This window comes from Phalacrocorax carbo, chromosome 3 (assembly GCF_963921805.1).
Source record: "Phalacrocorax carbo chromosome 3, bPhaCar2.1, whole genome shotgun sequence".
Taxonomy (NCBI): domain Eukaryota; kingdom Metazoa; phylum Chordata; class Aves; order Suliformes; family Phalacrocoracidae; genus Phalacrocorax; species Phalacrocorax carbo.
The window spans coordinates 41,950,443-41,967,159 of NC_087515.1; the positions used below are offsets into that span (position 1 = coordinate 41,950,443).

General features: G+C 38.6%; 1 protein-coding gene across 4 annotated transcripts in view; it reads right to left on the reverse strand.

The window, feature by feature from the left end:
• The window catches only part of EHBP1 (EH domain binding protein 1), a 224,828-nt gene that overhangs the window by 52,955 nt on the left and 155,156 nt on the right, over positions 1-16,717 (reverse strand). For all 4 annotated transcript variants that reach the window (XM_064446687.1, XM_064446686.1, XM_064446685.1 and 1 more), the window contains one exon: positions 260-407. In XM_064446687.1, coding sequence (XP_064302757.1) covers positions 260-407 — 148 coding nt within the window. The remainder of the gene's footprint in view (positions 1-259; positions 408-16,717) is intronic.

A 16,717-nucleotide genomic window follows, 5' to 3' on the forward strand; every position in this document is an offset into this window, starting at 1 on the left:
GACAAATCTGTAAATAACAGACAATATAAGCTATTTGTTCACATAACAACTTTTTCTTTCAATCAAATATATGCTTTTCTTTTAATTGTTGGAAATTACGTGACACAGTGCTGACTTAGAAAACGTATCTATGGCCAGGTCTTTTGATATGTGCACCTGATGAACAACAATGTTTTGAAGTGTGAATAAAAGTGATACCCAAAAAGGTCTCTGGTTTCTAGGTTACCATAGGAATAAGCAACAAGGTTCCTCAGCTCACCTCCAGATGCCTTTGACCTTTCTTTCAACTTTTCTGCAGCCATTTCACTGTAGCTAGGAAGTTCTGACATCTTCACTCCAGATCGAGCTTCTGCTATTAGCTGACGAGCTCTCTCTCTCAGCTGCCGACGCCGCTCTTCATCTTGCTGCTAAGATATATTGAACAGTTGCCAACTCAGTAATTGACAGAAATGCAATTTCATTCTCAATCTGATCATCATGATAGTAACTGGTTTACAGCATGGTGCTTGGCCGACATTATAAATAGGATGCTCGATATCAGTTGGGTGTCACACCACAATTTTTAAAGACATCCATGAATCAGATTTTTTTTAAAGCATTCCCCAAATTATTAATGCATTAGAAACCTAATTATTTGCAATTTAAAGTATTTATAAATTATGTTCTATACATACCTTCATGAAAATTCTCAGCCACTTTTGTCTCAGAGTAATAACTACAGAAAGTTTTACCATAGCTATAAAAATGGTTTTACTAAATTGAATTACTTGTTTGAGAAATACTCTCTCATAGATCTGAAATGAGAAGCCAGATGTTGCTCTCAGTTACTCCAATCATCAGGCTGACTTCAAATTGTAAAGTGACATCGAATCTGAGGCAAGGAAAGGAATCTAATCCTTCGACTTCAATGGATCATCTTCCCGCCCCCCAATAAACTAATGAGAAGTAGTGAAAGAACAATAGATGCCAGAGCAGAAAAGACTTTGCATCGCTTTAAAACATCCTACTAGTGGGTCTTTGGTCAGTAATTAAAGAGATCATATTGGAACCATCCCAGATAGTGCTGTCCCACTAAAGCTTGTAACAGTATTTCAGTTACACAAATGAGCAAAGTTCTACAGCATGAAATTTTGGAAAAAACTAACCCACCATACAAAATAAAGAAATCAATAAAAAGATGTGTTTAAAATGATCTATAAAAATTCATTAAAATATAAGGGAAACAATTTCAGTTTTCACCTTAAAAATACGATTTTTTCAAAGTTAGGACTGTTTCCCTCCCCCCAGTATCAGAAACACTCATAAGTGCAACAAAGTCAGCATTGGCTTTAAGTCAAATATGCTGATAGGTTTGTACTATTGACATAATGACCAGGATAAAACCCAGGTATAGGCAGTTGACCTGAACTAAGTGGAATATAACAAACTGCCTAATTTTGGAGAGCTGTCCTGGCAGCCTTCCCACCAACCCAGAAATTGAGCATCCCACACCTGCAGATGCTCATGAGAGCTGCTGCTAAGTGCTATTTAGTTTAAGCAATCATTAATAAAACAAGCACAAAATACTAATTAGGTACATTTTATCCATTTCCATGTAAATTGTTTGTTTGTAGCTATTTACTCAGCATTGTTCTTGGCACAATAGAAAAAATGCAAATGACTGAATCAGAATGCAGCTCTAATGGGACTTTCTGTTTATAACCATTAGCCCAGAGGTGTGCTGTAATTCAATCCTCAAGCAGCAAGATTTAGCCTCATTAACAGCTTGCATGGGCAGGTTACAACGCATAAAACCCTACAGTAAACAAAGTATATGGACACAGCACAGTATCTTGTCTCTGAGTGACAGAACCCTGATTCCCTATCAGATTGCCTTGATTTACTTTTCTCCTAATGTCCTTCCCCTGGAAAGACAATTCTGCCTGGGCCCAGCAAGGCAGCGGGATGGCACATTGGCTTTGTTTGCTTTCTCACCCTTTAACTTCCCAGAAGACACAGAGCAACAGTTCTATCAAAAACTTATCTGGTAAAGTACACATTAGAAAGACAACTGGAAAGCTTCCGCCCTGTTCCAATGCACTATAATTGATCAATTTAATTTAATTTATAGCCAGCCAACTGATACAGCAACCTATTTTATTTCAACCCGTGGTATTTGGTAACATAAATTACATTGAATTTTACATTAAATAAAACTGCTCAAATCTCTACTATTTGTAATTCCTGGGATACAGGAACTTGTGGCTTTGATTTACATTACTTTTAAGAAGGAATGTGCAAAATTTATATTAAGATTCCCATGTGGTTTAACGTCAATTTAATCTACTGTAGCCCACATAGTTTAAAATAAGGCCAGTTATGCGTTTGTGACAAATGTGCCCTAAAGAGAGCAAAAGCTGATTCCCCCCTCTCCTTTTCTCCCCTCCTCCTGAAAGAGAACTGTATACTGCATTATTAGCACAGTCGTTAACATTCTGGGGATCTCCAAGCAAACACAGATTATTGTGGCTTGTGTTTGTGCTGATTCAGCCAATCATCACCAGTGGATATGAGAAAAACCAGCCTGGTTCTTGCTCAAATTCAATCCAGGTATTTGAACCCTCGGTGAGCTTGGCAGAGGAAACACTGGTGGAAGAAGCAATGAAACTGAGTGCAGAAAAAGTAGGTAGATTAAGATTTGAGGTACAGAACAATTATTAAACAGCAAACCAATCCCCTAGATTTTGGAAAGGAAAGTGTTCCGGAGGGGTATGGAGGCATGATCACAGATATTTAAAAACGAAAAAAAGGAGGCATGAAGAGAAGCTCTGCACCAAGAAAAGACCATGCAAACACACATACAGCAATTTTTTTTTCCTGTATAGCTGAAGAGAAAACTCAGTAAAATCTTTCACCCTCTGACATGAGCCTGACACACCAAAGAGACATTAAAGTTTGCCCTGTTATTTTCCCCAATTACTTTGTAACGGTCTAAAGATCTGCCATGCAGAAGCATGGTGAGGAAAACTTCACCATTTAAGGACAAACTCTTCAAGAATAAGCAATGTAATTCCTTGTTTCCCTCCTATAAAAATGTATTGGTATGCAATTTTTATATTTCACAGTTCACCGACATCTCGGCAAGCTTTCTTCCACTGCTTCAATGGTGCTACTTTTAATTTTATCCTCCTTAGTCCTAGTAATTAAAGTGATCAGCAGTGGCATCCCAACGGCTTTGACACAGCTACAACCCCCTAGCAGACTCCAGCTTTTAAGGGGAAGGGGAAGAAAAAAAGGACGGGAGTTTCATTTCACTGGAACAAGAAAATCAAGCTTCTCCAATCCTCAACTTTATCCAATTGTTCTTTCAGCAGCCTTTGGATCTTAAGAAACAAATAAAAATGGCTGCCATTAGGGGGTCCTTTTTGTACTTGCCGCAGACGGCAGTGACTGACATTAGTTTGGCCAAAAATTATGCCGCGGATTTGGGAAGGTGAATTCAAATGTGAAACACTGGCAGGGCAGTTTCCGAGATCATTACCCAGCCAGCGATGTCGCTTCGTGGTGGCAGAAGCTGAGGGCGGCCAACTAAGTAAAATATTGAGTGTGGTGGAGTCTTGCAGGGAAAAAAAAAAAACATGACCACCCTCATAAAACCCATGTCCTTAAATCACTAAAAATTCTGCAATCTTCTTGCATTTAAAAAAAAAAATAAATCAAAAACCCAAAAACCTCTGCCAAGGATTTTCAGTTGTCCTTTGGCAGAATTTTGGGAGGATCCAGACTGAGTTTACACCAGAAGTCTGATAATGTGTTACCCCCTCCCCATAAAAAAAATATAATCCTGTGAGCTGCATTTATTTGATGTTTAGAAAGAAAATTCTCTACTATGCCCATGGACTGGGAGGAAAAAAAAAGTGGTTCATTAGTGATACTCCACAGCAACAAAATTAAACCCAAATTGTACCTATGAAGGGGAGCAATTCCCGTAGCTGTAGGTTTCAAAATTGTGCATGGGCTGCCCTGAGTGCATGGTACATCTAAGAGAAAGAACTTGACTGCCACCTCTTTCATCATTAGACAGGAAGAACGGCTCTGTTATTAGCCATTCAGAAAGAAAAAGACTTCTGTGCTTGTCCAGAGGCAAGGATTACCAAAATGTACCTATTCAGTTAGCATAAGAGACAGAATAAAATAATAATAAAAAAAAAAATTACACAAGCTTTAAAGGTTTGGGCAGGCTGCGTTTTACTGTGACCTTGATCGGCTCTTGTTTGAGTAAATAGGATTTGGGATGAAACATTAAAACTGTTTAGCAGATCTTTTCCAACCATTTCAAACTTTTCTTATGTTGGTTTATAATATAACCAGACATGCTTGTAAATGGCCACACCTGCTCATTTCTCTGGGGATGGCCTGATCTCTGCCTTTTCTAACAAAGAAAGGACAGGAGAAAAAAAATCAGCCTTTCTTGTTGCAAAACAGAGTGGAAAGTCAAAATCTTTCTCAAGTTTGTCCCATCTGGTCAGATTAAATCTTTGATCACCCTGGGGACCGCATTTATGTTTGGTCTCTGCTACCGTTTCAGAACAGCTCAAAATACACAGGTAGCAAGCAAAATATGAATTGCTAAGCAGGGAACACTTGACATAAACAGAAGTGCATTGGCTGTGGATTTCTGTGGCTAGTCAGATCATAGGAAGTGGTCAGCAAAGATAGACATAAACACCTTAGGTATTTTCTGCCTTCTGCCTGGTGTCTGCATGAGCTACCTTACTACCAATAAACCGTATGTAGGTTGAAAATTTTTTTTTTATGAACGTGTATAACAAAAAGTATAAAGTCACTTGTCATAAAGCAGCAGCTATTGGCTTACAATCTATGGCACTGATGGACTAACGAGACAAACAAGACAGAATGAAAAGAGAAGTAGCTCAAAATCTAAAACTGGAAGAATCACAGTATCTTAACAAAGCTGTCCCCTTTAAAAAAAAAAGCCCCCAAAATTCACAATAAAATGGGGTTGTGTGGCTGTAAAATGCAAAACATCTCCTTAAACCTAGGAGGCATTCTCATGGAAATGTTAGCCATCCATTTTTTATTTTTATTTCTTTTTTTAAAATAAACGATGTTGTTCTGGAAAACCTACAATCCACTTGGTACAGCATTTGTGGTGTGAAGAATGCTGGCTGTAGAAAAACAATCCATTGATAATTTAATTCCTTGTGTCATTGTGAAATTGAGAAACTCTCAGTTTACTGAATTAAAAAAAATATATTTGAAAAAAAGAATGGCTGACTAAGTAAGTATCACCTTGTGCTACATCCAAGGCCTCTTGCTGGTTGTCTGGCTGCTCTTTTGTAGGCAAAAAGGAGCTGAACGCTCTCTGGCTCCTTAGATCTGGCCCAACAAATGCACTGCCAGTCATGCACATGGATCCAGCTTAAAACCCAGTGTGAGCCTAAAAGAAGCTAGTCAAACTGGCACCTACTCATGCAGAAGGAGATAGATTTGTCATGACAGGCTGATTATTCAATGTAAAGAAACAGTTTAGCTTTTCTAATCTGGTACAAATACATCTTTCTCAGAGAAAAAAGTAAAAGGTCTAACAGTTCAAGTATTTAAAGTAAAGAAACCAACAAAAAAATTGTAACGTCAAAGTGAACCATAGGTATTTGTGCTAGAGCATTCTGCAAAACAGCCCTGCAGTTCTATTCAGATAAATAAGATTTAACCTGTTTAACCCTTTAGGAGCTGCACATCTATGCCACAATCAAGGCAAGCATTTCTATTTCACACTGCACTTGCCTATACAGCAAGTTTTAAGGACAGGCTGAAATATCTAATTCCAAATACACTTTCTGTTCTCCTCTTCTCGCTCGTCTGCACTGATATTAAGAGTGAGGCACTCTCCTGGTGAACAATGTGAGGGCAGCCTTGCCTACCGACGGGGCTCCTGAGAAAGATCATCGAGAATGTCGAACTAAACCAAAAGCAGCGACAAAGCCCTCCACTAACTTCTTCCCTGGAATCTTCTCTGCTTATGCAAGTTTGTGCTCTCCCTCATCTGGGAAGTATAATTGGGGACAACAATCACCTAAGGCGTCAGGATCCAGAAGCTTGTTACGCCTGTCACCATAATTGTCAATGCTATTGGCATTACCCACAAACAGGGTCTCAAGCGTGCAGGCTGAGAGATATTCTGAAATAATGCCATCATCCAGACAGGGCATAACGTCCCATCTGAGATCAATAAGTCTAAAGGTGGTATTTTCTGTCTTTCCACAGCTGAGTTGCAGACAGAAGTTAAAGAAGCTGCTTACTCATTTTAGGAGTCAACATTTGTTGAGCTCCACTTAAAAGATTTTCTCTTGTGTAAACTTGACTTTACAATTAAAAAAAAAAAAAGTGGCGTTATGAAACAAAGACTTTTGGCAAGTGTTTGGGATGCGTAAGCTCGAGAGCAGCATCTTTCAGACTGCCATCCTGGGAAGCTTCCTCCTCAGGCGGGCAACCCTGCGCCAAAGGAGGAGGACGTGCCCTCCTGAGGAATGCTCCCAGTTCACTCCCAGCCAAACAAAGCGGAGCGGGCTGCAGGGTGCCTCTGAAAGTTGGTTCCCTCCCTTCTCTTAATTTTTGGGGGAGGGTGGGGGGATCCCAGTCTGCTTGCATGTGATGAGAATGGATAGAACAAGTACAAATCCTACGCCTCCCTGGATCCTATTTTGCTTTTTTTTTTTTTTTAAATGTCCTGCAAACTGCTGGCAGCTTGTTTTTAATGGAAAATACCAATCGCCTAGGATCTATACCTAGCCTTTTGCCAATAATGAGAAAACTTCACCTTCTGTCCCCAGCAATTCTTAGGAAATCTTTTGCTGTTATTCCTACAAATCCAATTACAGATTGTTGAGTAGCTAGTGGAGTAAGCTTATTGAGGAGTGTCACATCACTAAGTCGTGCGTATGTGTTTCAGTTTGTAATGTGGTCTGAGCCGCTGTAGAGGTGTCAACTTAAAATGCAAGTAAGTAGCAGAACAGGGCTAATCCCAGCCACTACTCCCCTGCAGCCAAATTGTAGCGCAATGAATGACAGTGGAAATGCAAAGATGCCACTGTGCTTATCACACACAGCCAGATGGTGGACCTGGATCAATGCACACATGCCACGATCAATGCATTTGATAAAGAATTAAGAAGAAAACTGTACATGTTATCAAAGAACTTGTACATGGCATAATTATGATTCTGCATGTGCTTACTGATGATATTGGAGACTCAGAGGCAGGTGATAATGAAACTGATAGGAAGAAATAGCTTAAAGGCTACAGCATATGGCCTCAGTACTAAGAAATCTTGTCAAATAGTTCAGAAAGCTTTTTTAACTGTTATTACAGGCTGCTCATAGTGCAAGCTGGTGGCAACATTTTTTTTTTTTTTTTTTAAACCTGAAATGTCAGAAAGTTACCAAAGCTGTCCTTTTCAGAATGGTTCAGAAAATAATTAAGACACTATTGTGTTTTAAACACGGCAAAAAAACCTACAGGTAGGGAGAGCATTCACAATTTTCTTTTGGTGGGCTGGAGTGGTTGGGCATTTTTTAATATATAATGCCGCATTCCCTCAGTGAATGTATTTAGAATTTAAGGGGGCTTGTGGTGGTTTAAGGAATGTATCTGGGTAGCAATTTGCATTCGGCATGCCAATTTGTAAAGATACAATTTTGATATTCTTTCTCATCAAATGTAGAGTATTTCCCTGTTACCGTTCGTGCTCTGTCAGCTGCACTACAGCCACCTTGGATGTGAAAGAAGGTAAATAAAAATTTGTGGAAAATAAAACTCTAAAGTAGTAAAAAAGCATATACATTTATAATGTACAAAAGGCACCTAAAATACAAATTCTCATGCTCCAGTTGATAGATGAGCTGTCTAATCAACGCCTGGACGTAACTTAAGTGCTCTCATTAGTGTGAAGACCTTCAGGCTAAAAAAGACTAAATCCCTTAAAAATTGCTTCTGCAATAGAAAAATCCCCCTTACCATTTTCCTCTGCCTAAATCATATCAATTAAAAAGAGAGGGAGGGAGGGAAGCATTTTCACATGACTTTGTTTTAACTGACACTCAAAAAACTATCTTCTGAATCCAATTTAAAATGTTTCAGCAAAAAAGTTCATTAGCAAGCAAAGAAACAAAAAAAATCACGCTGAGTTTAGTTTCTCTTTCACTTTAAACTTGGATCTTTAATTAGCACTAAGGTGTATAATGCCCATTGAATCCTTTACCTTAACTTTCTTTTTTCAACCCCAAATATTTAATCAACATTGCAATTTTACATTGAAGTATAAAATTTAACAAAATGAGCCTCCAGAAGAGTGAAGCATGTACTTTATTTGCAGCAGGCCAAGGAGGGACGTCCCCCCCTCACCCCCCGAATTTCAATTTGTCCTGACAAACCATTGGGTATTAAATTCTAAAGGCACGCACAGTGCATAAAGAACTGATGGCTTGATTAGCTCTTGTGGTGCAATTGAAGGAGCTGTCTCTCTCCCCGCTTCTCCATTTTGAGAAACACTTTGATCTCCGTTCAAGTCAATTCATGAACATCAACTGACAAGACTGCATGAAACACCCCAATGGTTAGGCCCAAACTCGTAGCAAACTATTTGGTTTCATTAAGGCTTCAGAAGAAGTGACCAGTGACAGTCCTTTCATTCAGAAGCCAACAGGCAAGTGACTACTTAAACTTTAACGTGCACAATTTACTGTTGAAGTCCACTACACCTATAGTCAGTCACTCAAGTATGAATGCCTTTACCTACTATTTTGTGACATGTGAACTACTAAGTGCAGCTGCAGTCTCATTAATGTATTTGCCCAGATTTGTTTGCAGGACTAAAAAGATGATTTGCAGTATTTCTGCTGGGAGAAACGACTATATCTTCAAAGGAAGGTAGAACAGCAGGTGCTATATAAAAGCCAGTGATTAAAAAAAGATTGAGTTTTTTAAATGCAGTAATTTACTAAACATTTGCATGAACATAGCAGAAATATTATCTGGTCCGGCTAGGAATATAAAAGAACTTGAAGCACATCACCTGCAAAATGCAGAGCAGTTGGTCTAGTTTTGCACATTGCTACAGTAAACTACTTACACATCACTTTTCCCCTTTTTTAGTTGCCCTCTCCAAAGAGTCCCACTTCAAAGAGTTCATTTTTGCACCAGTTCCTGTCAATGCAGGTCAGAAACACTAAAGTGGAAAGTGGCTGCAGTGCCGTGGCACAAAGAGCCTCTGCGGCTGAAATCAAACAAAGCCCAATTAAACTAATCATAACGTCCCAGTGAACACAAGGAAGCTCACCTGGTATTTCTGGACTTCTTGTGTGAATTCCCAACTCTGCTTGGTACTTGGTACTATAATTACCCTGACCAAAATACTGTGAAATTACTGCTCTGATCTACTAATGGCTGCAAAAAATCAAGCCGTTGTGGTTTCATGCCAAGGGGCCGTAGCAAGGTGGCGCAATGCTTTCTGACAGAGACGACAACTTCTAAAAACTCAAAAGGGAAAATTAACGGGATGTGGTTTATGTTGCCAAGGACTGTTCATTAATTACCAATTTAATCACCGCTGGAGGCATGACATTACAAAAATCTGGCTGAAAGTTCTAATAGATTATGAAGACCACCTAAGAAGAGTGACCAAGAAATGTACAAAACAATTAATACTGTTTCACTGCTATCAAAGACACTCAGATTATTTTACATCAAGTGAAGCAAAAGAATTAGTAGCTTCACAGTGCCACCACTAGGAACTGTAAATACAATGGCACACAATTAGTAATGCACATGTGACTTTTCGTTCAAGGCATATATCCTTGGGAAAGCCAGAACATGATAAGGAGAACAAAAGAAACATTTTTAAATGAAATGAATAAAGATTTTAACTCTACCCTTGTGCATGCTGAGCAATAACGGAATAGGCAATGCAAAATACAGCTCTAAGTCCTGGGATTCACAACAGCATGTACTGAACATCCACACGGAAAATATCCACAGTTATTAGCCGCAATAGAAAAAGAGCATTCCAGATGCTAAGAAACCTGTATCGCGCTTCATCCACAAAGGGAGAGCTCTGAAACACTGAGACCTTTTTTTTTTTTGCTAATATTTATTAACTGATAGAAGATGCTTAAGTTTTTTAACTAATGCTGTCCAGATGATCTTAAAATTCAGTTAATAAATGGACAGCCTATTTTCTGTGAGCGTGCAAGTTAATGTTACAGCCACAGACTATGCAGCACCTTGAGTTTACATCCACATAATAAATAACCATGTGTTTATATATTTAGACTGGACGCTTAAGTGGTGTAAATAGACACAGCTTATGAAAATAACAGTAATAAAATTTAGCTGAGAATCTCAAGCATTTATATCTAAAACTCAAACTGCCTAACATTTGTCTTGCATTATCAAAGGTTACACTTTATTCATTAAATCCCTCCTGGTATAAAACTGACCATGCATACTAATTCTTCTTAGAAAGGAGTTTACCTGCACTAATTGATTTATTTTCCCAGTTATGCCAGGGAGTCGTCTACAGCAGTATTTTTGTACAGTGAAATATCACAACTTCATAGTAATAAAAGTGCTTAAACAGATCAAATATGAAGTCAAAAGATACAGAAGCTTCTTGGAAAGTTACAGGGGTTTTTTTTATTATTTTTCATGTATTGAGTAACATTAAATAAAACCTGTTTGTTCTTGCCATCAAGGAAATGAGATCAGGTTATCTCAACCTTAGCACGTCGTTATAAAGAAGTAAATATCAGTTCAGTTGTGGTTTTGAAGTGTTCAGTCAGCAGGTCTAACCTTCATTTAAAGAAAAGTATATTGTTAAAACAGCTATAAAACTTGGTGCGCTCATGAAATGTAAATACTATACAGCATAGTCTTATCAGCTTAAACCATATTTAACCACTTTATAGTGGCATACAGACAAGACACATAAATGAACAACAGGGAATAAGTTACCAAAGCTCAGGGATTACCACAATAATGTTCAATCTTTTTACCAGTTAGATAGTAACTGCTTCTTTGTAATCTCAGGAAGATCTAGTGATCATATCTAAATCTGGTCACAATTATCAGCATGACAGACTAGTCTTTTTTCAATCAATATTTTCCAATTAATATTAAAAGACCAAGGTTGCCATCTGCAAAGTCCTACACCTCAATAAATTCATGTTAGACGTTTAATTAATAAAGATCAGCTTTTCTCTCTTTGTTTTTTTTTAAGAAAAACAAGATGGGAATAACTTGGGAGTGTTTCTTTAAATGAATTAACATTACCACCTCACACACAGACATTTGTTTTCCAACTGAGGAGACCACTACAAAAAATCCACTGATGAGCTAGATGCCTTTCCTAATGCAACAGAAGTAGGGATTCTGGTTTCATGTAGAAATAAAAATTACTGACTAAAGCTATCCAGTACTAATTTTCAAGAATCTATTAAAATATTTGGAGGAAAGAGTATTTGCAATGCTAACTTGAGTTTAAGGCATCTTTCAATCAAATTAAAATATACTATTTTTGTTGTCTAATGTGAATTTGCATTCTGTACCACTTCTGGTCATTTTGGCTCAAGTTTTCTTTTTGGTCACATATTAGAGTGTGACAGTTACGAGCTTAGTAGCTCAGAGGGGCAGCAGATTATTGCAGGACATGATCAATAAATGGGACTATTTATTAAAGCATTTTTCTCAGCATTTAAAATAATGCTTTATGTTTATTTTACTGCAGCTGGTATATCCTGTAACTGTGCTAATGTATGCAGTAAAAATTAAAGTGAGAGTATACAAACTCATCTCCTTTCACACTTCGTCACTTTCTGAAGCTTTTCTAAAAATACCTCAATTTCTACTAGTCTGCTGTGGATGCAAAAGAAGTTACCATTTTGCACTCAAATATTTATGAAAATGAAAAGTAATGGGCAAAACAGATTGACACCTGAAGTAGAAACAGCTTATTAAATATGAATTAGATACAGCTGCAACAAGTCCTTTGAGCAAGTGAGTAATAAAAAGCAATATTCTGAGCAGAAAGAAACAATCTCATGGCATAGCCCGTTCCTGCTGCCCTCTGTATACAGACAGCATTTGCATGTTTGAAGGTTTCAGCTTTTTGGTGAGGTACTTCGTATCTGCAAATTCAAAAGCTGAATATAGTGCCCACCACACTTTCAAACTTTTTTTTTTGTTTTATATTTAGGTAGCTATAGCTGTCTTTCAACTTAAATATGAAATAACGGTAGCAGAGATAAGTAAACCCAAATCTTTCTCTGTATAGAAAGCAGGCTAGCAACAATTTCATTTAAGCACAGCATCAGGGTTGCTCTCTGAAAACACCCCTTCAGTTAACATATTAAGTTGGTTTTAAATACTTATTGTATAAATGGAGTCTGTCACAATTTTTAGTGTAGTCATCCTCAGAATGCTGCTACGGAGAAAGAATTACTGTTTTCCTGTTTCACAAGAGGCAAAAGACAGAGTGATTCCCTCCAGGTATCATGCTATTGAACTTCTGCATCTGAGAACCTACATATGCCAAATCCTAAATATGCAAAATTTTGGGCCAAATCCATATAAGAGGTCCAGTCCAGCACCTCAGGAGGAATCTTTAGCTCAAGCTAAACCCAAACAACTACAGGAACAATCTGCGGCCCGTGTTACAAAGAAAAACACATTCTTTGCCAGATGAGCACTATTTTTCATTAATTCCATGCTATATGGCATTCTCTGCTAAAGCTATCTACCTTGCAAAAACAAGTTAAAAGAATTTGACACACAATTTAGGAGATGTCAGAAATAAAACTACTAAGCATAATCTTAATTTTCATCCTGCTCTGTATCCTTTAGAACAGAGCCTTGTTACTTTTACACCTTTTACTATTACTAACCCCTGATATTCAGCCCAGATCTGAGCTCTACCCAGTGGTGTTCAATACTTTAGTTTATTTTCACTGTTCAATATATAGCACCATTCTTTACTCCACAATATTAAAATCTTGCTCTGTAGACAGAATTATTAATTTCTTCAAGGGCTTTTCTACAGTGCTCACACTACGGTATTTAAGTGCCTCAAAAGCGTTAATCACATTCCCTTCTCACAAAACCCTGTGGTGGTGGTGTTATTACCCTGTTCTTCGGATGAGAACTGAGAAAGAGAGATCCAGCTAAAAGGATCTAACACTGGGTGCTCACTCTGGGAAGCCTATTACCTGGTTTTTTTCAGTATACTAAGCTTTATGCAGCCCTTTATGTGTCTCAAGCACAGCTCCAACTGATTTCCCTGACAGACCTGGATACTCAGTACATCTGCAAATCAAACCTTCACCTCAAACGGCAATCTGGAAAGGAAGGATACACAATTAGTGACCACTTGGAGGAAGTTTGGTTCAAAAGATTCAGCAGTACTGATCAGGAAGTCTGAGGCAAAGGCAGCATTACATTTAATTCTTTCAAGCACCTTAACCGTGACCTCATCTTTTTGCTCCTTGCAATCCCTGCTTCATTTGCCGCACACCTTCCAATTTCTGCAACCAAAAGGACAGAGGTCCTCTGGACAAACAGCCTTCTACATCACTGCAATCCTCTGAGCTAAATGAGACACAATTGCTTTGGGAAAAATTGTATGTGATCACAAGACTGCATCATAATGCATATACACAAAGGAGGTTAATTAAAGTTGCCTGTGCATTTCTTAACTCCTAATTCCATTCTCTGTAATCACGCTGACTCCATAACCATGGCTGTTTGAGTTTACAGAGTAATGACAGCTGCAGTAAATTTCCATTCTTTATGTGGCCCAGTCATTAAAGAAGAATAAGATGAAAATTTTGCCACTGGCCTTTGCAGATATTTCCTGACAGCAGAATTACACAGAGATTCAAGAATTATGGATTCCACTCCACATTCTGCAAGTGAGGGTTCCCTGCTGGAAACACCTTTTAACCCTGTGACTCCTGAGTATTTCCCGCTTGTTGTGGTCCCCTCTAGCCTGCCACTTTGCCAGTTAGGTTGCACAGACCAGCTCCAGTCTCCTAGCCTTTCCAACATCTCATTCCAGCCAAGCTACTGCTGCTAACAACCATCACTACAGGTTGATATTTTACAGCATCTGGCAGGAGCAGATATGTCCCTTCTAGCCCTGTGATATTAATCATGAGAAAAGGTGAGTTAAATAAAAATGAGAAAGCTAATAAAAAGGCTGTCCTGGTTAAAAGCTAAGTGATTACAGCTGCTATACCAGATTGGAAATGACAGAAGCATCTTGTAAAAGAGTCACTACTTGCACACCTACATCAAGAAAGCAAGCAGAAAGGCTGAGCTGTTTATAAATCTACCATAGAGAAAGGGATCCATGAGGGGATCAGTAACTCTGTTCACAGAGCTTTTAAGCTAATTCTTCCAGTCTCCAAAAGTCTGCTCAATTTTAAGGACATATCTATGATCCTCCCAAACCATAAGCATGTTTTCAAGGAGTTTCTGATCAATGCAGTCTCTTCTTAGACTTCAAATACCTGCCTACAGGCTTACATACATACAGGCTGGCATGCATACAGCTTGCAGATTGAAGGCTTCTGAGAAGCACCAAACAAGCAGACTGAACAGTGAAAAAACTACCATGCTGCAAGTAGGGAAGAAATGGGAGAAAAGAAACGGGGCTAATATGACACAAATAGAGGAAGCAACCAGAGAATGACAGGACTAGGCCAGGTGGGTTGAATAGGAATGGAAGACGATGGGGCAGAAGGCATAGAGGAAGATGTCTAAGGGAAGAAAGAGCAAAGAGAGCAGGTATTAAGAAAGAAAAGTTAAAAAGGAGAAGAAGGGGAGCTGAAATGGCCAGGGCAGACAGCTGAAATACAACCTGAGAGAGATAAAAGAGCAAGACAACACAAACTAAAAAACAGGAAAAGGATACAGCTTGGGATGCAATGAGAAATATGTGATTCAGAGGAAAATGGAATTGGGTTAACAGATATACGAGCAAATTGAGTGCCTTAATCTTCTGCTCCCATAATATGATCAATTTCTGAGTTAAAAAGAAAAAAGTAAAGCAAGTGAGAATACTGACATGGGCCCAACCACAGAGCACAAACATGAGATGGAAGCACATGGCAGCAAGAAATAAGACTCAAGAAAAAGGGGTAAACAGCCAAGAGAATGGACATCTCATGGGGAAACAGCCAGTACTTCATGACAGGTCAGTTAACGGTCAATAAAGAGACAACAGAGATTTTAAAAAAAGAGGGTGGGGGAGGGGAGTGGGAAAAAAGGAAGCCCAGAGTACATGACTACTGAAAAAATAACAGAATATTGGTTCTACCAAAGAAAGGGTAATGCTTTGGCTGAAGGACTGAAGTATTTTCTCTATGAAAAGAAACATGAGGAGAAACAGGAACACTGCTGGTTTGTGGGGTTTTTTTTTTTTGTTTGTTTGTTTGTTTTTTTAAAAAAATACATTTATCAAAACAAATCAGGCTAGCACATACCAAGTAACCTGTATTTATGACCATGGAACAGACTTGGAAATTTCCTCCCTTTTGTTGACCTCAAGCAGCAATACAACCCCACACACCGTATATTTTTCTCACTGTTTACTAAGAAAACAGCGACTCATAGTTCTCATGACAAATGTAAAGTGGCAACAGCAAGGCCTATGAGACAAGGTTATTGAAAGTTATGACTCTGCAGGCTTAGTTTAGCTGGGGTGACTGATTTTCAGAGCACACCCTGACACACTGGGCTGATTAAAGCTCTTTTCATGAAGGTATCAAAAAAGGTGCAACTGTGCAAACTTCAAGAGTCACTTTTGAAAGTATTGGCCCTGGACTATCTTTTTAAAGTTTTCTTATTTAAAATTAGATCTTCCTATTTTAAACTATTTTCTTCTGAATCCCTCTCAATCCATCCCAAAAATGAGCCTAGTCCAATTCCCACTACTAAATGCTGATTCTCATTATCATAACTCTCATTTGAATAACACACATTACCACACACTGACACATACAACACTGCTTTGTGTCAAAGTTCTTATTATTAACCTTAATAGTTAACCTGTAGTAAATTGGCATAACTACATCAAATTGAAAGGTCTCCTGTCCTTGAAGATCAAATATGTTAAAGAAAAACAGAAATCAATGTACTTTATCTTTTATCTATATGTTGATTAATACATACATCCCTGTGCTGACTTTGGCAGGGATTCTGTTAATTTTCTTCATAGAAGCTATTATGAGGCTATGTGTTGGACTTGTGCTGGGCACAGTGTTGATAATACAGGGATGTTTTTGTTATTGCTGAGCAGTGCTTACACAGTGTCAAGGCCTTTTCTGCTTCTCACCCCACCAGCAAGGGGCTGGGGGTGCACAAGAAGCTGGGAGGGGACATGGCTGGGACAGCTGACCCCAGCTGATGACCCAAGGGATATTCTATACCATATGACATCATGCTCAGCAGATAAAGCTGGGGGAAGGAGGAAGAGGGCGGATATTTGGAGTTACAGAGTTTGTCTTCCCAAGTAACCATTACGCCTGATGGAGCCCTGCTTTCCTGGAGATGGCTGAACACCTGCCTGCCCATGGGAAGGAGTGCATGAATTCCTTTCTTTAGTTTTCTTGCATATGTGGCTTTTGCTTTACTTATTGAACTGCCTTTGTCTCAACCAATGAG